The sequence below is a fragment of the Metarhizium album genome (assembly GCF_000804445.1).
Source record: "Metarhizium album ARSEF 1941 chromosome Unknown scaffold_37, whole genome shotgun sequence".
Taxonomy (NCBI): Eukaryota; Fungi; Ascomycota; class Sordariomycetes; order Hypocreales; family Clavicipitaceae; genus Metarhizium; species Metarhizium album.
The window spans coordinates 36,319-57,563 of record NW_024467611.1 but is presented as its reverse complement, the minus strand read 5'-3'; the positions used below and the strand labels follow the sequence as shown (position 1 = coordinate 57,563).

The following is a 21,245-nucleotide window of genomic DNA, read 5'->3' as shown; positions in this document are numbered from 1 at the left end:
GCGCCGTATGCGCCAAGCTTGTACTGCTGGATTTGTGTATCGGGCAAATCTTTTCAATCTTTGCTTGAAAAGGGAAAAAAAAATCAAGGGCTGTTCTAACCATCGCCAAGCAGTATTATACCCCGTTATATCTCGTGTGTATGAACTTGCGCTGGCAGTAAGCCCTCGACCCTTGCGCCGGCAAAAGACACCATCGGTTTCGTACAGACACGCAGCGCCACACCGTGCTCGATAGCAACTCTGAAAAAGACGGCCAAAGTTGCAACACGAAGTAGAACCACGGGCAAGTTTTATAATCGAAATTCCTGACCAAAACGGCCATGGTGAGCCTGACTGTGGACGCCAACGCCTCGAGGCCACCATCTGGAGTCGTCTCCCCCCGACACGTGAGGTCGAGGGCGCAAAGTATCTCTAGTGACAAACCATCAACTATTGGATATGGTCTAGTCTCGCCACCCGTCTCCGTCTCCCCTCAGGCTGCTTTCATTGCCTCCAGCGCTGCTTCGCAAATCATTACAAACGATCATGACAGTCACGCAGACGCCTGGTATGACCAAAATGGCATTGACCCGGCGACAGAAACCGCAACGGTGTCGGCACCAGCTCTGCAGCTTGTCAACGGCTTTCTTGACCAGCTCCTATTCCACTTCCTTCAAGTTTCCAAGTCCACCGCACTCTCTGCACTCCGCCCTGCCGTTATCGAAGTCCTGAAACCGAAGCTGGGCAAAGACGCTGTCAGCAATGCCGACGAAGAGTTGCGCGAATACCTGGGCGGCGCAAACGAAGAAGAGTACGAACAGCTCCAAGAAGCAATCTCACCCCGGAATTGGGACGGAGAGCTTGCATGGAAAAGAACAAGACTTCGGTGCATGGTTTATTCATCGTTGGGGGACATGGAAGAAGAGGACGAGGATGTCTACATGGAAGAGGAAAATCTTGAGATTGGAGCACACGAGCAAATCTCCGACACCATTTCTCCTGCCGTCGCCATTTTCCTCACCTCCATCATCGAGTACATGGGCGAGTTGACCCTGACGGTCGCCGGGCAAGCCGCATATCAACGAATTCGATCCAAGATTGAAAAAGAGCTCAAAGATGGCGTTCGCAACACCAGTGACCCCGCAGACCGCATTGTGGTTACCGAGTTTGATATGGAGCGTGTTGCGCTTGACAGAACTTTGGGGCGCCTGTGGCGGGGATGGAAGAAGAGAATGAGAACTCCAACGACGGACATTCCTGGAAGCCCAAAGGGACCGACGGCTCCATTCAAGCCAGAACAAACGGCATCTGGGCACGATATCCTTAGCCTTCCTGAGTCTGCTGCTAGCGACGACGGGAGTGAGCGTAGGAACTCACGGGAGCGTTTCGAAGGACCTATCATGGCGGATGTACAACCTGCGGATATCCCCCTACCCGTCGGCGACAACGATATAGATGAGATTGAGGTTCCAGGCCTTGCGCACCATAGCGGCGAGGAAGATGACGACGAAATGGACAATGAGCCAGTCTTGATCAGAAAACGTCCAAGGAGTCTTCTGAGCAGCTCGTCCATGTTTGCGAATGGACTACCGACACCAACCAAGTCACAACCGCATACACCTGTTGTTGCCGCCAGACAACGTTCGATGTCACTGCCCACCCCAAGAATCCCTCACTTTTTCCCAAAGTTTCAAGGGCAGACGCCGGCAGCATCTGCAGCAGAGTCCGAAGCGGATAAGGACGCTTCAGCCGAGATTGGAATTGCAGTGACTACCAGGGACGATGGTAGTAGTCTCTCACCGGCACATGCCCAATCTACCACTACCAGTGGCGCACCAGCTCCGAAAGACGTCGACGCACACAGTCAGAGCTCAGTATCAGAATATGACGATGCTGAGGAGGTTGCGTATGAACAAGCTGAAATCATGACTACTGCGCGTGTCTCGATGTCTAGCAGTGCTCATTCCGTTGACTTTGATAGCCATGGCAGGGCGAGCTCTGTAAAGAGGTCGTCTAGTGTGCACTCCGCACGCATCATTGACGTACCCGCGCTGCGAAGTCCTGCACGCTCGAGGCCATCCTCAATGGATGCCACGGAACGACCTCGTCCTGTGAGCTTGTCTGGCGTTGCCAGTGGACTTTCAAAGACGACAATTCTAGACGACGGCTTGAAAGCCGCCAACAATGAAACCCTGACTAAAACGGCGAATGGTGTGCCGCTACAACGATCATCGCACGAGAGAAGAAAGCCTGCTGCCGGCAACCCAACGGCCATCTCCGAGCTTGAGGAGGAGGCATCTCAAAATTTTGCACAGGGTGAAAGCCAGCTGGCCAGCTTGCCAGTTGCTGCGGAGATGCCAGCAGCTGGCCACACGAGCTCGCCGTGGTCACAACGCAAAAAGAAGCTGCCAGTCGCTCCGAATATCCAGATCCAATCCTCCAAGTACGAGCACTCACCTGTACACGCTGGGACCGCTCCTTTGCCAGCAACGCCTGCGACGCCGGACATTGAAACAAGGAATGTACAGGATCTGCCCAACAAGGCAACCGGCCACTCGGGTTGGAGTAGTCCCAAGCCTGAAACCAGAGGTCCTTTGGCGATTGAGCGCACGAGAACTCGTGAATCGGACGAACTCAGCCTGCCAACGCAGCAGCAAAACAATTTCGGCTCTCGTCAAGGCAGTCAAGCCCACACCGCTGCTTCTTCGGTGTCATCTGGAGCTTCCCGTCTTAAGCCAGTGCGGACTTCCGAGGACGGCTCTAGTCGCTCGGAGAGCGTAGCCCGCAATTTTGAAGAGCTCATTCAAAGCAATCAGACCATCACATATACCCTTACTCCTGAGAATATGCGTGACATTGACGTAAGTATCGGAATTAATCAACCGCCAAGGAATACATCACTTTTGTCAGACCGCATACTGATCTGCATACGTTGTAGGCAAAACGGTCTTTGGATAGCCCAGTCGTTACAAAGTTTGCCCGTCGCAAGAGCGAAGATTCCCGAGCTTATCAATATTCGCCCAAGGTGTCGCCGGTCTTGACCCAATCAGCCGCCGGCAATTTACCCTCCCCTCGCCTGCCTCCATCGCCTGCCAGTCCCAAGATTATGGACAGCAAGGCCATCAAACCTGCTGGTCCAGCTACTCGAGTACCAACCACCTCGACAACGTCCACAGTCCGGGCCAGTGGAGCTACAGCCAGAGAGGCACGCGTCCCGCCAGACTCAACGTCCGATTTTGCCGAATTCATCAAATCGACGGGCCCGGCTGATGGAACCCGATCTTACACTGTGCCGAAACTTGGACCTCCTCCCGCAAGCTCCAACAAGGGGCATCAGGAGGCGCATCGACGTGCCTCTGCTACTGGCAGCGTCGGTCGCTCGCGCTACCAGCCTCGCGACGCGACTGTGGACAGCAGGACCGATAACTCGGACCTCATCGACTTCATTCGACAAGGACCGCCCATTGCCGCCAGCAATCATCGAATCCCTCGTCATGTAGCCCCTTTCCGCACTACAATGGACTCGGATCAGATGTCTGGTGCTATTGGTGGCAAGGCCATAGACGCCAATATACCTGACATTCGCAGTAGTCGAGCATCCACAAATGCGACGGAAAGCTCTATGCCATCGATGCAGTCTTCTGTAAACTCCAGGTCAGCATTGGTTAAGAACAGGGCCTCCAACATTCCAAACCAATTTTTTGACGATGATGAGAATATGATGCCTAAGCGAAAAACAAGACGGGTCCGTGATCCCTATGCTATTGACTTGAGTGATGGAGAGGACGAAACAGACCAGGATGACCACATGTTGGACACACCTAGACTCCCAGCGAAGAAGGAGGAAAGCCTAGCAGAATTCCTACGAAACTACGAGCCACCACCGGAGCCTGTGTCTGCAGCAGCTGCCAGAACGCCAAGAAAGAAGGCTAGTGCGCCAAGCTTGATTGGAAGGTTAACTCGCGGCGGCAAGGACAAAGAGAAAGATTCGGCATCGACGACAGCCGCGTCAGAGGCACGGGCAGTAGTGAGCCGCGCCAGCAGTGGAAGAGGATATATCCCCATTCAGGTCAACATACCGCCCGGATACGACCAATACGACCCAATGAACGGCAATGTCGGAGCTACCCAAGCCCGAGGAACGTTGACGGCCTCTGCCACTGCGGGTAGGGCCCCGATGAAAAAGTTTGAACCGCGCGAGGCAGCAAGCAAGCGGAGCGAAACAGCGGATTTGGCTGCCTTCTTGCGTGACTCGGCACCGCCAATGAATAATTCACCCACGGCGATTAATGGGGCGCCGTCACAGCAAGAAGACAGTGGTGGGTTTACTAGAATGTTTGGGCGCAGAAAGAAGCCCCTTGCCTTGTAAAAGTTTAACGAAATGTTTACGATTTCCTTTTGAGTTGCTCTTGTATGAGTCTTTACTGCATTTTCTTCCTTTCGACGTGTGGCTCTATACGCATCCTACACAAAATATCCCTTTGACTCTGAAGACTGTTCAGGCAGTCACCGAGTTTCTGCTACGAGCTTGGAAACACATTCACTGCTTTGCCCGCGCTTGCAGTGGTACAGTCTCACTTACTCTCTATCACCGCTAATACCCCCTGTCTCTCTTCCTCTCTCTCTCTCTCTTCGGAGAATGTTGAGCCATTGGATGGCCTGGGACTACGTAGCCCCTCCGCCGCCGTCCTTGACATCACTTTTGCGAGTCTTTTGCTGTACCCTTGATCCCCTCACGCCCATTTTGTCTATTTTTTATTCTTTATAATCTCTTGCCGTCTTTGCTTCTTTTTGTGGAATTTGGCTTCATTTTCTGGACACAATACCCTGATACCAAGATGTGCAGCGAAATGAGACTGACCGACAGGCGGCAATGGAAAGGAGGCTGAGATGTCGAAATTAATCAAGGGGGCGGGCCTATCTGAACTTGAGACGCGGGACTCGACTTCCCTCTTTGCTTCTCTTTCCTTCTCCTGTCTTCCTCCTACGCCTCTCTTTTTCTTTTTTGACGTATTTGCTTGGCGGCCATCATGTATGTTTACATATATCTATACGATCCTGCGACGAGTTTGCTCGTCGGGCAGCGCTGGGCCAATCAATCCCCTCAGTCGTGTGCCGTGGTGACGGAATATAGTTATTAGTCTGACCATCTGCGCAAGTGATGTGCCGTTGGTGTGAACTTGTGTGTGTACGTGTCTTTACATGCGGAGAAGGTGCGAGCAGAATGTGTGCATGCAAGCATAGAAGACGTACGCGTGACTAGCCAGCCCTGCGCGCTCAAGATGTCGTCCACGACTCCGTTGGCAACTATGAGCGACTAGCCGCGCAGGCATTCTAGGTTCCAGGGGCACTGCAAAGTAGATGACGGTGGTGGACCAGACAATCAAGGTTGGTTGTAAATATCAAACGTATATTGCTGCTACCCACAAACCCTTGAGTCGCCGAACCCGTAGCCACGCATCTTGAGCCCTACTATCAAGTATTGTCAAATTGGCGGCAAAGCAAAGAGAACAAAGAAACTAGTGAAAAAACTCGTGCTTCAAATACATTACAATGCGACTGAGGAAAAACATAAACGCCCGAGGCGCTGAGTTCTCCAGCCGCTCTCACCGACCAAGGCAGCGTATTGACCCAGCGCCATGCTCAACATCCAGACCAGACCAGCCAAATACAAGGAAAAATTCGAACCGTAACAATGACAGGACTGAAAAATAAAAGAGGCGAAAAAGCGAAAGAATCCCAATAGCTCGTCACTCATGTTGTTAAAAGCACCTGTGGGGGCCATCATTAAAAGTGTCTGCATGGAGACCTGCCATGTAGATTCGAGGGGGGCTGTTGAAAGGTCGCTTGAATCTAGGTCTCTCAAGCAGCAAGAGCAAAGCAAGCAACCGGGGCATTGTCGGGTCCAGCTTCAAATGTCCAGGGAATTAAATCTCCATTCGCCCGGCAACATCTTCGCTCATCAATCTATCCTTGTCCGGCATATGCGCGTCGTCGTCCTCGCCGTCGTCGTCGTCGTCGTCGGCCAGGTCGACATCTTCAACCCCTTCTTCGTATTCATCATCAGAGAATAGGACCAAATCCCCATCTTCTCCTCTGTTCCAAAACAAGCCGTCATCCAGGGCACTGACCAACTCGGCCTGCCTATCACCGAGCCAGTAGTTTGCTCGTTTCGTTGCGCCATCGGCGTCAAAGTCGGCGTTTCTTTTGGCCTGACCAAGCCGCATAGGTCGCAGCGTCGGGCTGGCCGACGACACGACCGGCACGACACGGACATAGAGGTACGCAACTCTCTTCAAAGCCCTATTGAAGAAAAAATAATGGACTGCCCAAATGGCACTTTCGTCTTCTTCAAATGGATCCGGGTCGGGTTGATAGCTAAATATCGTACACTCGTTAAGACGCATTTCTTTGTCTATCAAGGACCAGCATTGTGTGCCCCACACCGAATTCGAGTCGCTTCCCAGGGATGAGTCAAAGGATGTCGCTTCGAATCCGGGTCGCACGTTTTGCAGAATGGAGTCAAGATTTGCCATGACGCGGCGCAAATTCCTCTCCCGCTTGAAGTCGTTGGGTCTCAGGACGTGCGAAAAGTCATAGTGCGGGTGGCTGGCGTTTAGTGTTGCGATCAAATAGGCAAAGGTCCTCCTACTGGATAGCTCTGACAGTGGTCCGAAGGCGCTCGATGTCGAAAATAGTTGCATACTGGGCGACGTGGCCAGCATGTGCTCACGATCTGGCGGTGATAGGCTAGCGCCAAGCTTCAGCAAGGCAGCATGTTGTGAGTCGAGGTCCTTGTCGATATTTTTGTAGAGTTTCTTGTCGGAACCAGTCGACTTTGTTGTGTACAAGTCGCAGCCGCCGGTAACGTTGCAATCGGGAGTATTGAAGTTCAGCGCGCTCGTGACGGCTTCGAAATCTTGAACTGGTAGATACTGTTGTTTCATCCAACACAGCCGCGTTAGCAGACAAAAAAAACTGGAACAGTAGACGAGCGCTAAGATCCAGCCGTCGGTTGGAAGCGCACCTTCATGTTGGCGGCTGGGAATTTCCGCCGAGCGCAAGGCGGAGAGGTGGTGAAGCAATTGTGAGACGAGCACGTAACAAAGGGGCCGAGGGTCGAGGGCTCTGGTAGTCCCGGGACCAGAGAGTGAAGCAGAAGGTCGGAGAAGGTCGCCGTCGCGTAATTCTGCCAAATATGAATGAATCGCACGGCGATAGCATAGAAACCACAGCGCACTTGTCGCAGTCGCTTGCAGCGATCAAGTGCAGATTGAGGTGTTTGTCGTCGGGCGCGTTTCGTAAGCCCCGGGGGAAGGGGGGTTCTGCGCAGGCTTGTACGGAGTGTGCCAGGACCCTAGATTAATCCAATAGGACGAACAGTGTGCCAGACCGACAAGTCTAGCAACAAGAGTCGGCAGACATGGCTGTCAATGAAGAGATTCGGGGATTGGAAATGGGTTAAACGGTGACGACGAAGGGGAGAAGCGGCAGCCCGTGAAGCGAAGTGGGGAAGGGAGGAGGAGGACAATGGTCGTGGTCCGTCTGGTACTGACGGCAGGTGCGGGTGCGTTTGCGGTGCGTGCAGTAACCAGTTGCAGATGGCATCAAGCATCAAGCTGGCGCCCGCCCGTCCCAAAAGCAGGTGGGGAAAGCGCAACGGTCTGGTGCTCTGGTGCGCTGGTGCGCAATCGCAATCGCAATCGCAATCGCAATCGCAATCACCCAGGAGCCCCCCGGCCGCAGGTGCCCAAGCCAGCCAAATGCGGTCCCGGATGCCTGGCAAGAAGCGACCGTCCGTCGCAAGGGCGTCCGTCATCCATGAGCACTGCATCCAGTCTGCACAAGCTTGCTTCTTGCTTCCTCCCAGACTCCGTCCCACCGCAACTCTGTTCATGTCCGGGAGAATTCGTTCCCGTCCGTCGTCGTACGTGGATCGATTCTGCTGCTTGGCCATCTTGATTGGGCCAATACTCACGGCGGCGCCAACCCTCGTCTCGCGGCGAATGGCATGGCATGGTGGTGTCACGCGTCGTGAAACGTGATATCTGCTGCCGCAGAAATGTCTCAGTACCAATTGTCGAGTTCCTCCACGTCGTCCGCGCTGCGCCATTCGTGTTCGACAAGCATCAGGGAGTGAAAAAAGGTGAGGTGTTGTTACTCGTGATTCCTCATTCATAACCAGCTTTCGACATTGGAGCCCCGGGCGGCGTCTAGCTCGTCAAGCCCTCACTCGCAATCTCTCCACATATTTCTTCATGAGGTTCCTGCATCGTCGGGGGAGCAATTGCCCACCGGTTCAATGGCAAAAAAATCGACTCGAGCGTGCCAAGTCTCCAAAGTTGTTCAAGTTTTGCATCTGGATGTTTTCCGCTCAGCGGTTGCATAAGTGCTTTTTTCCTCCTGCAACCGAAGAGCGCTCACTATCTCTCGATATGACAGAAGATGGTTTTCCATCCTCAAAAGATAAAATACACACGAAGCCACAACACACGACCGCGGCTTACCAGTGGCAAGCCCCCAGTCCATCGACAGTAAGCCCACACCCGCGCGTCCTGTGCTCCTTGGTGTCTTCTCTTCCGCACTGAGAGATGCCCAGTATTCTTGTGTCGAGTCTATTGCTTTGCGGCGTCATGTCTTTTCAAATCAGGCCGACGTCTTTGAGATTGTTCTCGATTTCGATTGTGACCTGCCAAACTCAAGTGTCAATGTTTTGCACCAACCACTGCCATGGTGCAGTCATATCAATGTTCGTGTCTTCCACGTCCTTTCTTCTTGCGTTCTATTTTAATATGTGATGATGCGGCCGCCCCGATTTGATAGCTCCCGGGGCATCGTGTTTCGATATGGTAATAAATCATGCCAATACTTGGGAGTGTTGCAAAGGGAGGCGCTCCGTCAACGAGCAGTAGTTTAGCAGCTCACTTTTCCAAGGGTTCGAGAGGAAGAGGGAGGTTACATGAGTTTGGTAACTTCATCCTCAACCTAATGATGCGCAAAAGGAAGCGATATCCCGCGTCAGCTGGTTTTGATTTGGCGATGGCATGTGCGTAGATGGCACGGGAAAGAGAAGGCGGCATTTCTGGCAGTGCTGGGAGCCAAGGGACGAGGAGAACCAGCGACAGGAATGAAATCAGCGTGTTAAACGTACCTCCATATCCTCCAGGGAGTCTTGCTGCCCTATACACCGTAAAACATTCTTCTTGCTGCTTTCTTGAAGCTCGCCGGCCAGGAGCAGCTCGTCAAGGATATAATATGCTTTGGTGAAGGAAAAGATGATGTCTAGCTCGCAAACGTTGCCGTAGTACTTGTCCATTTGTTCGACATAGCGGTGGATGATTTCAAGGGTAATCAATTCGTTGTCGTCCGATGAACATCCGGTAATAAAAAACAACGACGCATAGCGGCGGTACACAATCTTTGTTTCTGTGAAAAAGGCGCGACACGTTAGCATACTCTGTTTAGCATCCATGACGGAAGATACCGATGGCGAGGACCAGTCACATAGGCCGCACGTACCCTTATACTCGAGAAAGTTGCACATGCGTGTTCGGCGGGCGAGGACAAGCTGTGAGACATCTTTGACAATCTTAGCCTTGTCTTTGGGAGACAGCGTGGTGAACCACTTGGCAAGGCGCTGGATGGTGCAGGTGCAGTCAGCTCTGATCAAATTCGTCATGAATACGGCATTGACATGGAAGAAGTCGACGAACCACCTTGCCCTGGCGGGACAGCAGAATGAGATATCTGTCGGCCACTCGTCAGCAGCTGTAAATATGATGATGTAATGCGAGCGAGGGGATAGACGCACTGAATAGCCATTATGAGGCGAGTATTAACGTCACCAAGCCCAGCCACGGACGAGACGTGAATGCCTGAGCGACGGAAGAGGGAACGAGGATAAGAAGCAACGACGGGTATGAATGAATGAGAATGCTGATGCTGTGGTGTGGAGAGTTATTCGTTCATCAAAATGGCAGGGTAGTATACTCTGGTTGGCGACGACGAGGCAACCCCACCACCCTTGAGCCGTGGTCCGTGGACGGACGGGAGGGGACAGTGTCGACAGGTTTTTCCGCGCCGAGGAAGCAGGGCAGGGAAGAAATGAGAATGGGATACGGGAAATAGTCGTTCTGAGCCGAGCAGTTCCTTTGTGCCTGTGGCTCTACAGAGAAGATGCTGGCCGATTGGATCAAAAATTGCGATCAATCATGCAGCCTCACTGTGCTGGCCGGGGTGCGATGCCAGCATCGACGTGTTACTGCATCAGGGAGCCCGTTGATGCAGCGGCCAGCCACAGCCACGTCTCATCGTGGATTTACGCATCACATCATCGTTGACGCAACCCACGAGAAAAGTCAGGCTTATCCTTTCGCAACCAGTCAATGAATATTACTAGCTCCGTGGCGGCTACGACAGACCGAGCCGGAGAGTCAAGCAACCAAGGTCACTTATACATATTAGTGCTACGTAAGTGTGACGGCTGGCGCGGACGCCGACATGGTCCGGAAAGATGGGACTGCTACTCCGGAGTCTGTATCGTCCATGTACTCTGCTTGTACTCTGCTCGTACTGGCACTACTCTGTCGTTACGCCGTACCGAGTACGGAGTACCGTGAGTCCTGAACGACAACCCCGCCTGGGCACTCCGCATTATTAATCCAAGCGGAATTGCCGTTAGATTCTCGCGCCGGCTGGCTGCTTGCGCCCGTTCCCAGGAGGACAGGGCAAAGGGGGAAGGGGGGGGAAACCGCTGTTGCCTCGACGCCGGGAAGTAAAAAAAGCTCAAAACGCCAGAAAAGCTCAAAGCGCCAGAGCATTCAATGTCCGCCGCCAACCCGCCCGACGACAGACTGTCTTTTCACCCAGCACCCGGCTGAAGTTTCAACATACTCCGCTTTTGGCGGCGCAGCGCTCTTCCTTTTTTTTTTTTTATTTTTTTTTTTTGGCTCTTCGTTCTTTCATCTTCGTATCGTTATCCCAAGCTCATCGATCCGCCTGTCAATGTATGTAAATAAATATACATACATACATCCACATACTCGACAATTATTGCGCGCAGCCAACACGTTGCCTGTCATGACGAAGCTGGTGCTGTCGACGGGGTTTGTGCTCCCTTCCCTCCATGTGCCCGCCGGAATTGGAGGACCCTGCATCTGAACCATGACGGGCTGGGCCATCGGGAGAAGTTGCTTTTTTTAACAAAACATTGCAGCAATGTCATGGCCTCCGGGCCCTCCATCATTCGCAAGTCGGGCAGCAGCAACAAATGCAGCCTCGAACTCGTGAATTCGCTTCGCGACAGCTTCTCCGAGGCCAAGCGCGAGCATGCCGTCGCCGCGCAAGCAAATGGCCACAGCGTCGCCCATGGCATCGCCAACGGCCACTCCAACGGAAACAACGTCGGAAACGGCAACGGCATCCGCAGCGGCACGTCGACGCCGCCAACGCCTGCCGAGGCTTGGACCGAGACAGATGGCAAAGTCCTGTACATCCCGCGGATCAACTGGCAGGCTGCCGGGCTACGAGACGAACGGAATCAGTACGAAATCACGGTCAAGATTTTCCTGCTGCCCGCGACATCCGTGGAGCAGCGGGTGCAGTACATTGGGGAGGCGTTGGCCCTCGTCAGCAAGGAACTCGGCGTTCAGACCATCGACCTGCTCGTCGCATCGTTTCCTGGCATATCCTTTGAAGGAACGTGTGAGTGGGAGGCCGACAAGAGGAACGCCAGCCAGGGCAATCTGGATGAGGAGCTGGCTACGTGGAGGATATTTGAAGAGTTGCACAACCAAGGACTCGCCAAGCGACTTGGCGTGGCTGAATTTGGCAGCGACAAATTGAGCGCCTTCGTCAAGCGTGCCTCGGTCCCCCCTGCTGTTGACCAGATCAACCTGCACGATTGTTGCAATGTGCCGCCGCCGCTGAAACAGCTAGCTGAAGCCCACGGCATCGAGCTGAATGTTCACCGCGACTGTACCGACATCCTGCCTCCGGGGACTCTGCGGGAACTCCTCGGTTCGGGGCCTCGGGGAGCCAATGTGCTGGCTGACGCGGACAATGGGGGGGTCGGACTGCAGGGGGATATAGTCCCCCAGTGGGCTGTGCGATACATGGCGTTTGTACGGGATCGCGGTGTGATTGAAAAGAAGGGATATTTTGCCGGAGCAGAGCTTGTTGGGGCATAGATAGGCAAATGTTCTTGTTTGATCCGCGTCGGTCGGGTCGGCTTTTGAGTTTTTGGCCACAGGACGAACCAGTCAACAGAAAGGCGAGGCTTGATAGCATGACATTCTTGATTTACGTCTGGGCGGGGAAACTTTGCGTTTACAGACATGCACAGTCGGAGGCTGGTTGAATTCTGCACTTTTGTCTTTGTTTATTTGTCGGTTTTTTGGATGTTTTTTTTTTTTTTTTGGATTGCTGTTTCTTGGGACATCTTGGGGGTTTTACTTTGCTACAGCGAGCATTACCATCTTGCGCCGGGGCGGCGCATCAACGTCCAATACCAGAACCATGATTCTCGCCCAATGTCCCATGTTTTCGGCTCGATTCGTGTCCGTGTGCCTTAGCCAAGCATGCTGCGTTTCCTCCCGCGCATCCTGACATCCTCTAGCTTTTTCAAGACCGTCGCCGCTTGCCCGAAACAGCCCCTGTATGCATCGAGCAGTTCGCCAAATAGACACTCGGCGCGCGGATGCGTACTGCCAAAAGCGCGTTCGAGAACATACAAGTCGACCGCTCTCTCTTCCTCATGGATCGCTCCGCTCGCTAGGCCGAGATCAATAATGACAATCTCGCCACTGAGCACGTCAACATGCTCAGCACTGCCGGGTGGCGGACGCAGCATCATGTTGCTCGTGGTCAGGTCGCCATGGACAATGCCAATGCTGTGCATGGCGCCAATGGCCATGCCAATGCGGCGCATCAGGTCTTTTAGCCTCGAGTCGCTCTCGATGCCATCTGTTCTGCTGCCCAGCCACTTGTTGATGTTGACGCGGACGGGCGTGCCCTGGATCCATTCCAGCATCAGCCATCCAGCACTTTCGTCGATTGCGTACACGGCGGGGACGCGGACGCCATCGCGTCGACACTTGGCGAGGATTCGCGCCTCGGACAAGATTCGATGCCTGGTGAGGCGCTGGTCGAGAATCGGGTGTCGCCAGGGCTTGGGCGGTCGGTATTTCAGTGCGCAGGGCACATCGGGCCCGAGGAACGTGGTTTTGTAGAGACGGCCCTCGGCGCCTTGTGCGATGAGGGATGGAGGGGCCGAGGCGGGGTATTCGAGAATCTTGGGGAGCGGAAACGGAAATTGGTGAGCCGCGGGTGACTCGGACGAGGAGGCGGCCGTCATGGCGGGTGCCGATGGGCTCGGTGCCAGACGAGCTGCCTGGACTCTACGGCTGTTTTCGGTGCGAGGTGGTTTCGCGAGCGCCAGTCTACCGCGACATGTCTGGTGAGACTTGGTCGAGCAAGTGATGAGCAATGTTGGTGAGCGGGAGAGCGACGGCAAGACAGTGCGCAAGGCGTTGACGGTGTGATGCGCACCGTGCCCGTCGGTGCCGCATGTGCATGTGCGTGCAGTTGACGCTGAGGCTTGCGGCTGTTGCCGTGCCCGAGAAACTAAAATCACTAAACCCACCGGACCAGGCCGCTGAACCGTCCAAAGTGCTGCTGCGCGCCAGGGACCATCCAGCCTGTGGCCGTGCCGACTGGCAGAATGTCCCTCGTCATCAGCACCTCCACCGTGGACTTGTGCTTGGGCAGATCTCCCTGATCAGATCATACCAGTCACACATCACCTAGATGACGTCTGTCCATCAAAAGTCCCGACTTGAACCTTGTTTGCACCAGCCAGCCGCCGTGTGCGGGTGCGGGCGCAACAATCTTCAATCTCGGTGGCCCTTGGCGCCGTCGGGACTGCATCATGCATCTGCATCCATCCGTCTTTGGGCCGTGGCCAACAGGATCACAGGATCGCGCACCTCGCGCACCTCGCACACACCTCGCACACACCTCGCACACCTCGCCAAGTGCCTGCCCATGGGTCATGGTCGAGTGGAGGCCCAATCGGGCATTTGAGGCGTTCCTTCCTCCTCTATTTTCATTTTCGAGGTCCCACGGCCCAGCCGAGAGCCCAACCCAACCAACCTTTCGTCAACCACTTCTATTGCGTCCACGTCGGCGTCGTCTCCTCTCGTGCCTTACATGCTGCATACTTTCTGCATCTGTACTCCTTGCGCCTCGCCAGTCTGGTTGCGCCAGATCATGACACCATCCGGTCGCGAGCCCATCACTGCCTGCGCATCATCGTCATCACCACACTCCGCTTCATCATGCCCGAGTCTGGCTGGCTGCAATGGACCATGATCCTCGTCCTGACCGCCCTTGTCCTGTCACTCGTCGTCATCGGCCAGGTTGTCGCCACCTACTGGGAAGCCTACCTTGTCGCGCCGCAGGACATTGTCACCTTTATTGACACTGTCGATTTTTCCATCCAAGAGAACGAGAGCTATGACCGGGACGTGGCCAAGGTCCAGCGGCTCGAGGACAAGATTCGCCTCGGCCAGCTGCTCCGCGAGATACAGAAGGGAGGCGACGACTTGCGCGAGCAGCTCAACAGCCTGGTTCTCTCCGATGGCGCGACGACTCTGAGAACAAGGGCGAGGCTGCTTTGGGGCGCAAAGCGAGCTCGGCTCGAGGACCGAGTGCGGAGGCTGGATCTGTTGAGGATGCGATTTCTCGTCGTCTACATGGGCATCATGACCTCCGTCGTCGACAGGAACCCTCCCCCTCCACCCCCGCTGCCGAGGGATGCCGAGAAGAGCATGCTCTTTTCGAGCCCCACGAAGCTGTCGCTCAAGAAGTCACTTACTGAGAGCGTGGTGAAGCGCCCGCCATTGAGACGCCTCACCACTCAGGCTATCGGCCATCAGGAAAATGTCATTACACCTCATAGGAAGGGGTGGGCAGGTGTCGTCGAAGAGCTCCAGACGTCGCCGCGCATGCAGCAACGTCATGCTTCGATAGAGCTCGCAATGGCACGGCCGACGCCGTAGCGGACGTGCCATGCCATGGCCGCTTTGGACCGCTTTGGATCAAAAGAGAGAGACAAGTGGCCGCTTTGGATCAAAAGAGAGAGACAAGAGAGAGAGAGAGAGAGAAAGAGAGAGAAAAGACAAGGGTAGGAGGAAATCGCGACGTTAATGCCGTATTTTAATGTCCCCTGCAGCAGCGTTGCACATTTAGCTGATTTGCAGGGTCACCAAGCGGTGCAACAAAGCCAGAGATGAGAGTACGATTATTACAGCCAGTCCTATGACGGCAGGGATAAAACAGCATTGTCAAATAACTGGGAAGCACATACAGACCCATCCACGACTATCACGACACATCACAGAGAAGCACAAAGAGACATGCTCACGAAGAATCATTGTACGAAAACAAGCGCTGCATCACCACGAGTCTGCTACAATTTTTTTATTTCGGGTTTATTCTCATTATGACTCTACACTTCTAGTTCTTGTGGTGTTGGAGTTTACTAGTGGCTCGCTGCACAAATTTCTTTTCTTTTCTTTTTTTTTTCTTCTTCTTTCTTCCTTTTCTGGCCTATTGGGGCATTTAGATAGGATACCCCCGTTTTCACTTCCTGGAGGCGCGGTTGTTGCACGCCTTTTTATTTACTTTGTGTGCATTTTCAACTCATCACAACTGCTCGCGACTTGCATCTCTTCGGGTTCCGTTGCACCCGTGTCACGGACAAAATGCGCTGCTTCTTCAATATACGGACAGCTAGTGCGTGGGATTGTGCACATGGGGGCATGACAAGGTTGGATTTTATTAACCACTGGTTCAATGAGTTGCCACGTCGTCTGGATCAGTGCCGTTTTTTTCCCCGACTTTTGAATAGTTAGAAGGGGTAGATAACAAGACAACGAGTTGGTTGGCTTTCTCATGGCTTACCGTCCAGCGCCACCAAAAATCGACTTACACAGTTGTACGCTGCAACCTGTCGCGAGGGTTAGTCGGTGATGCGCACGCGGCATATCCCAGAGACGCGCGCGCAATGTGACATGGGACAAGGCCGACTTACTGTTCCCGTAATCTCAACAACCTCCCTGTCGCTAAAGCACGCCTTGAGGTTGCCAAACGTCTCATCCGTGACCTGCACGCTCCGTGTCATCTCGTCCGTGTAGACCAACGCCGCCCACTGCTTCTCGCTCAGCACGGCTGGTCTCGCCACCGCCGCAAGTGGCCCCTCGGTCTTGACGACATCGAGGACTTCCTCGCTGACGCCGGCTTGGGCGGCCAGCGGGGCGTGATGCTGCCACTCGTACCACGCTCTGTTGCACACTGCTACGCGAGAGATGGCGAGCTCGCGGAGATCGTCTGCCAGGGAGGTCTTTGTGCGGACCGCGCCCAGGAAGGAGTTCCAGCCGTCGGCGAGAGGGGGCGAGTGTAGGAGGGCCAGGTCGAGAGGCTGGAGGGGTCGAGGGGCTCGCCGGGCCTGAACGCGCTCCACGATCCGGGCCTCCTCTGGGGTGGAAGGCTGCGGGGGGTTGGGGACGTACGGAATTCTCATTGTCGGGGATGTATCTGGGGCGGGCTTGCAGTTAGGGATCGTAGAAGAGGCTGTTTGGTGAGCAACATTTGAAGCGGGACGTGATGTTAGAAGCGGCAGCGAGCGTCGGATGCGAGACCGCGGGAGCCGATGTAGGAGCCGCAGTCGCAGCGGCGGGGTCGGAAGCGTCACGGCGCATATCCGACGAGGAAATGGGAACTGGCTCCTCCGTAGCGCCTTCGGAGAAGTAGTTGTTTGTTTTACCGGACTACTGACGGTGAGCACAAGTTAAAACGCGCTGAGCAGGCTTTCGTGGGCAAGTCTTGGGGGTTTTCTACATCCATTGCCGGGATGGGACAGGGCCGTTCGTCTAGTCGTGAACTTTGTGCCAAAGCTTGCCCAAGTGGGAAACACATCTGTCTCTGCCAGTGCTTTTTTTCCCCTTTGGACAGAAATGACGAGAGAAATCAATCTACCAACGTCAGCTGTCATCACCATCCGCCATGTCAAGTTCACCTCACAGCTTATGTCTCTCAAGCGCTCGCCAGTACTCCGTAGTAACTACCAAATAACCCCCCTCGGCTTGCTGGAGCTACGCGTGGGTGCCGGTCACGTGATCGCCAGCTGCTTCACCCCATTAACGCGACGCCGACAGCTTTTCTCGCGCGTCAGCCCGTCTGGTGTTCTCCTCGTCGGGCTTCTCTTTTACTTATTTATATTTCTTCTGTATCGTCAGTCCTTCTTGCAGCCCGCTCGGTTGGTCACCAACACCATGGCGGATATCAAGATTGACGGCAAGCTTTTCCAAGAGCGCATCTCGCATTTTGCGACCGCTTGGAAGAATGACCTGAGAGCCAAGGATGGCCTCTTTGGCGGAGCTGCCTCCATTCTCATCATGATGGGCAAGATGGAGGAGATTCCCGAGTTTCATAAGAATAACGCCATGCATGTAGGTTGGGCCTCGACTCCCGCTGCGCATTGTGATTGGACCGGTGATGCTGACGAGATCCCTCTCTTTCGCTGCAGTTTTGGTTGCTTGGCTATGAGTTTCCCACGACCTTGATGCTGCTCACCGTAGACACGCTGTACATCCTTACGACGGCTAAGAAGGGTACGCATGGTCGCGTCGCGAGTCGCACTTGGAGTCCCTATATCTGACTTTTATTAGCCAAACATTTGGATCAGCTGAAAGGTGGCCGATTCCCCATCGAGGTACTCGTCCGTGGCAAGAACGCCGAGGACAACGAGAAGCTATTTGTCACCATTGCAGAGAAGATTAAGGAGGCCGGAGTAAGGGAAATACTCCTCATTTCTCTCGCGTAAATCAGTATGAGCTAATTTCACGGCGACTTAGGACAAGATCGGTACGATCGCTAAAGACACGTCCAAGGGACCTTTCGTCGATGAGTGGAAAAAGGTCTTCTCGGAGCACTGCAAGGATGTCGAGGAGGTGGACGTCTCGGCTGCAGTATCTACCCACGCCTTCTCTGTCAAAGACGAGAGCGAGCTCCGCGCCATGCGAACCGCCTCCAAGGCTTGTGTTGCCTTGATGACCCCCTACTTCCTCGACGAGATGTCCAATATTCTCGATAGCGAGAAGAAGGTCACGCATGCTTCATTGGCAGAAAAGGTGGACAGAAAGCTGGACGATGAAAAATTCTGGAAGACAGTTGAGCTGCCCAACAAGGGTAAGCTGCCTTCTGATTTCGACCCGACCCAGCTGGACTGGATCTTGGGGCCCGCCATTCAGAGTGGTGGCAAGTACGATCTTCGCTTCGCCGCCGAAGCCAACAGTGATAACTTGCATGCCGGCATCATCATTGCTGGCTTGGGTCTCAGGTACAAGTCATACTGTTCGACGATTGCCAGGACGTACCTCGTCGATCCCAACAAGGCGCAGGAGAGCAATTACAAGCTTCTTCACATGATTCACAATTCCATCATCAAGGAGATCCGAGACGGCATGTCAGCCAAGGAGGTCTATAGCAAGGCGCTGAGCTTGCTCAAGATCAAAAAGCCCGAGATGGAGAAGCATTTTCTCAAGAATGTTGGTTGGGGCGTTGGATTGGAGAATCGAGACCCGACACTCGTCCTTAACGCCAAGAACAACAGAATCCTCAAAGACGGAATGACGCTAATCATCCACACTGGATTCCAGGACATTGATAACCCTCAGCCGCAAGACAAGCACAGCAAGGTCTATTCCTTGGTGCTGACCGACACTATCCGAGTCACCACCGGGGAACCCGTCGTGTTCACTGCTGAATCTCCCACGAGTGCCGACGCCAATTCATTCTTTTTCAAGGACGACGAAGAAGTCGAGCCTGCGCCCAAGAAGGAGAAGAAGGACCACAAGGTCGGGGCTGTTGCCACCAAAAACATCACCAGTACCAGGCTTCGGTCCGAGAGGACGACTCAGGTCGACGAAGATGCCGAGAACAAGAGAAAAGAGCACCAAAAGGAGCTGGCGGCAAAGAAGCAGAAGGAGGGTCTTGCCAGGTTTGCAGAGGCGACCGGCGACAAAAACGGAGCTGAAGTCAAAAAGTTCAAGCGATTCGAATCGTATAAGCGAGAAAACCAGTTCCCACTTAAAGTCAAGAACCTTGAGGTCGTCGTGGACTCGAGGAACAACACGGTCATTCTTCCCATCATGGGCCGGCCCGTGCCGTTCCACATCAACACAATCAAGAACGCCAGCAAGAGCGACGAAAACGACTTTTCGTTCCTGCGAATCAACTTCCTTTCACCCGGGCAGGGAGTTGGCAGAAAGGACGATCAGCCCTTCGAAGACGCTTCCGCACACTTTGTGCGCAGTCTAACTTTCAGATCGTCTGATGGAGAGAGATATAATGAGATAGCTACTCAAATCTCGAACATGAAGCGAGATGCGGTCAAGAAGGAGCAGGAGAAGAAGGACATGGAGGATGTCATTGAGCAAGACAAGCTGATTGAAATCAGAAGTAAGTGGATGCAACAGACCGCCGGTTGGCCGGGCGTATGCTGACCATGACTGTTTCCAGACCGAAGGCCTGCTGTATTGGATAACGTCTACATTCGGCCAGCCATGGAGGGGAAGCGGGTTCCCGGAAAGGTCGAAATACACCAGAACGGTATCCGATACCAGTCACCGCTCAACGCTCAGCACCGCGTTGACGTTCTCTTCTCCAACGTCCGTCACTTGTTCTTCCAACCCTGCGCACACGAGCTCATTGTCATCATTCACATCCACCTCAAAGACCCCATCATCGTCGGCAACAAGAAGAAGACCAAGGATGTTCAGTTTTATCGTGAAGCCACGGACATCCAATTTGACGAAACGGGCAACAGGAAGCGAAAGTACCGCTACGGAGACGAGGACGAGTTCGAGGCTGAGCAGGAGGAAAGACGGCGTCGGGCCGACTTGGACAGACTCTTCCAAGGGTTTGCGCAGAAGATTGCCGAGGCTGGCCGCAACGAGGGTATCGAGGTCGACATGCCCATTCGCGAACTCGGTTTCAACGGTGTGCCTTTCCGAAGCAACGTCTTTATTCAACCGACCACGGACTGCCTCATGCAGGTTGTCGAGCCTCCCTTCATGGTGGTTACCATTGAAGACATCGAAATCGCCCATCTCGAGCGTGTGCAATTCGGCCTCAAGAACTTCGACATGGTCTTTGTGTTCAAAGACTTTACCCGCGCGCCGTACCACATCAACACCATCCCCGTAGAATTCCTCGACCAGGTCAAGGAATTCCTGGACTCGTCAGATATTGCATACAGCGAGGGCCCACTCAACCTGAACTGGCCGACCATCATGAAGACTGTCACCGCCGACACGCACCAGTTCTTTGTCGACGGCGGCTGGGGCTTCCTGCAGGAGAACTCGGACGACGAGCAGGAAGAGGAGTCTGAGGAGGAGTCAGCCTTTGAGATTGACGACGACGAGATGGACGAAGCGTCGGAGTCTAGCGGGGCGGACTCTGATTTTGGTAGCAACGCCAGTGACGACGACGACGACGACGACGCCGAGTTGGATAGTGACGAGGAGGGCGAGGACTGGGACGAGCTCGACGAGAAGGCCAAGAAGAGAGACAGGGAGAGCGGTCTGGACGAGGATGACCGAGGCGGCAAGAAGCAGAAGAAGAAGCGCTGAGCTAGGCGGAATTGGCAGACTGTGTGCGATATATTTTGTACGAGATATGGGAGTAGCTTGGTGAATTGGCAAAGAAGATAATGGGGGTTTTCTACTTGACCAGCTTGGCATCGTCCACCGGGACAAAATACCGCGTCAACGAATACATCTATCTTACTTTCGGCCCGAGTATTCACAGGCGCCTCAGGTGTTGCATGATTGAAGTTTGAATTGCTCGACTGCGCTTCACATCGACGTAATCAAATGTCATTGTTAACATCTATAGCATCCGGCATAACTAAAGAGGACCTAGATCCCAAACGCCCTTCTTACCTCGACACCTATTCACCGAGGACTTTCCGAGATAGAAATAAAAAAGAACGGCAGTACCGCAAAAAATACAAAAACAAAAACAAAAACACTTCATCTCCTTCCCTCGATGCCCTGTTCAATTTTCAGATGAGTCCGCTCTTGGACGGGTCCGACTGTACGTCTGGGGGTGGGAGTAAGCAAAATCCACAAATCAACCAAAACCATGTTGCCCTGAGCCGACGTGCCAGCTGCATCGGTATAAAGACATGCATACAATTGTTT

The 21,245-nt window shown here is 53.9% G+C and overlaps 7 protein-coding genes across 7 annotated transcripts; 4 read left to right on the top strand and 3 right to left on the bottom strand.

The window, feature by feature from the left end:
- Window positions 1–320: 320 nt before the first annotated feature.
- On the top strand, window positions 321–4,348 carry MAM_07823 (uncharacterized protein; the record flags this gene model as incomplete). The annotated part of the gene is made up of 2 exons (XM_040826621.1): window positions 321–2,840; window positions 2,918–4,348. 2 exons carry the CDS (start codon window positions 321–323, stop codon window positions 4,346–4,348), a joined length of 3,951 nt encoding a protein of 1,316 aa, XP_040675360.1.
- Window positions 4,349–5,906: 1,558 nt separating this feature from the next.
- Window positions 5,907–9,801, bottom strand: MAM_07822 (mitogen-activated protein kinase MAF1; the record flags this gene model as incomplete). Its single annotated transcript, XM_040826620.1, has 5 exons — window positions 5,907–6,914; window positions 9,131–9,405; window positions 9,499–9,616; window positions 9,693–9,726; window positions 9,791–9,801. 5 exons carry the CDS (start codon window positions 9,799–9,801, stop codon window positions 5,907–5,909), a joined length of 1,446 nt encoding a protein of 481 aa, XP_040675359.1.
- A 1,400-nt stretch (window positions 9,802–11,201) lies between these two features.
- MAM_07821 (glutamate-cysteine ligase regulatory subunit) lies at window positions 11,202–12,167 on the top strand (the record flags this gene model as incomplete). Its single annotated transcript, XM_040826619.1, has 1 exon — window positions 11,202–12,167. The coding sequence occupies one exon, from the start codon at window positions 11,202–11,204 to the stop codon at window positions 12,165–12,167; it is 966 nt and encodes a 321-aa protein (XP_040675358.1).
- Window positions 12,168–12,547: 380 nt separating this feature from the next.
- Window positions 12,548–13,333, bottom strand: MAM_07820 (Kinase-associated endopeptidase 1, Bud32; the record flags this gene model as incomplete). The annotated part of the gene is made up of 1 exon (XM_040826618.1): window positions 12,548–13,333. The coding sequence occupies one exon, from the start codon at window positions 13,331–13,333 to the stop codon at window positions 12,548–12,550; it is 786 nt and encodes a 261-aa protein (XP_040675357.1).
- Window positions 13,334–14,315: 982 nt separating this feature from the next.
- Window positions 14,316–15,038, top strand: MAM_07819 (uncharacterized protein; the record flags this gene model as incomplete). Its single annotated transcript, XM_040826617.1, has 1 exon — window positions 14,316–15,038. One exon carries the CDS (start codon window positions 14,316–14,318, stop codon window positions 15,036–15,038), a length of 723 nt encoding a protein of 240 aa, XP_040675356.1.
- Window positions 15,039–15,931: 893 nt separating this feature from the next.
- MAM_07818 (Carboxymuconolactone decarboxylase) lies at window positions 15,932–16,561 on the bottom strand (the record flags this gene model as incomplete). Its single annotated transcript, XM_040826616.1, has 2 exons — window positions 15,932–15,988; window positions 16,073–16,561. 2 exons carry the CDS (start codon window positions 16,559–16,561, stop codon window positions 15,932–15,934), a joined length of 546 nt encoding a protein of 181 aa, XP_040675355.1.
- Window positions 16,562–17,312: 751 nt separating this feature from the next.
- Window positions 17,313–20,672, top strand: MAM_07817 (FACT complex subunit spt-16; the record flags this gene model as incomplete). The annotated part of the gene is made up of 5 exons (XM_040826615.1): window positions 17,313–17,489; window positions 17,567–17,651; window positions 17,709–17,830; window positions 17,895–19,500; window positions 19,561–20,672. The coding sequence occupies 5 exons, from the start codon at window positions 17,313–17,315 to the stop codon at window positions 20,670–20,672; spliced, it is 3,102 nt and encodes a 1,033-aa protein (XP_040675354.1).
- Window positions 20,673–21,245: the final 573 nt, after the last annotated feature.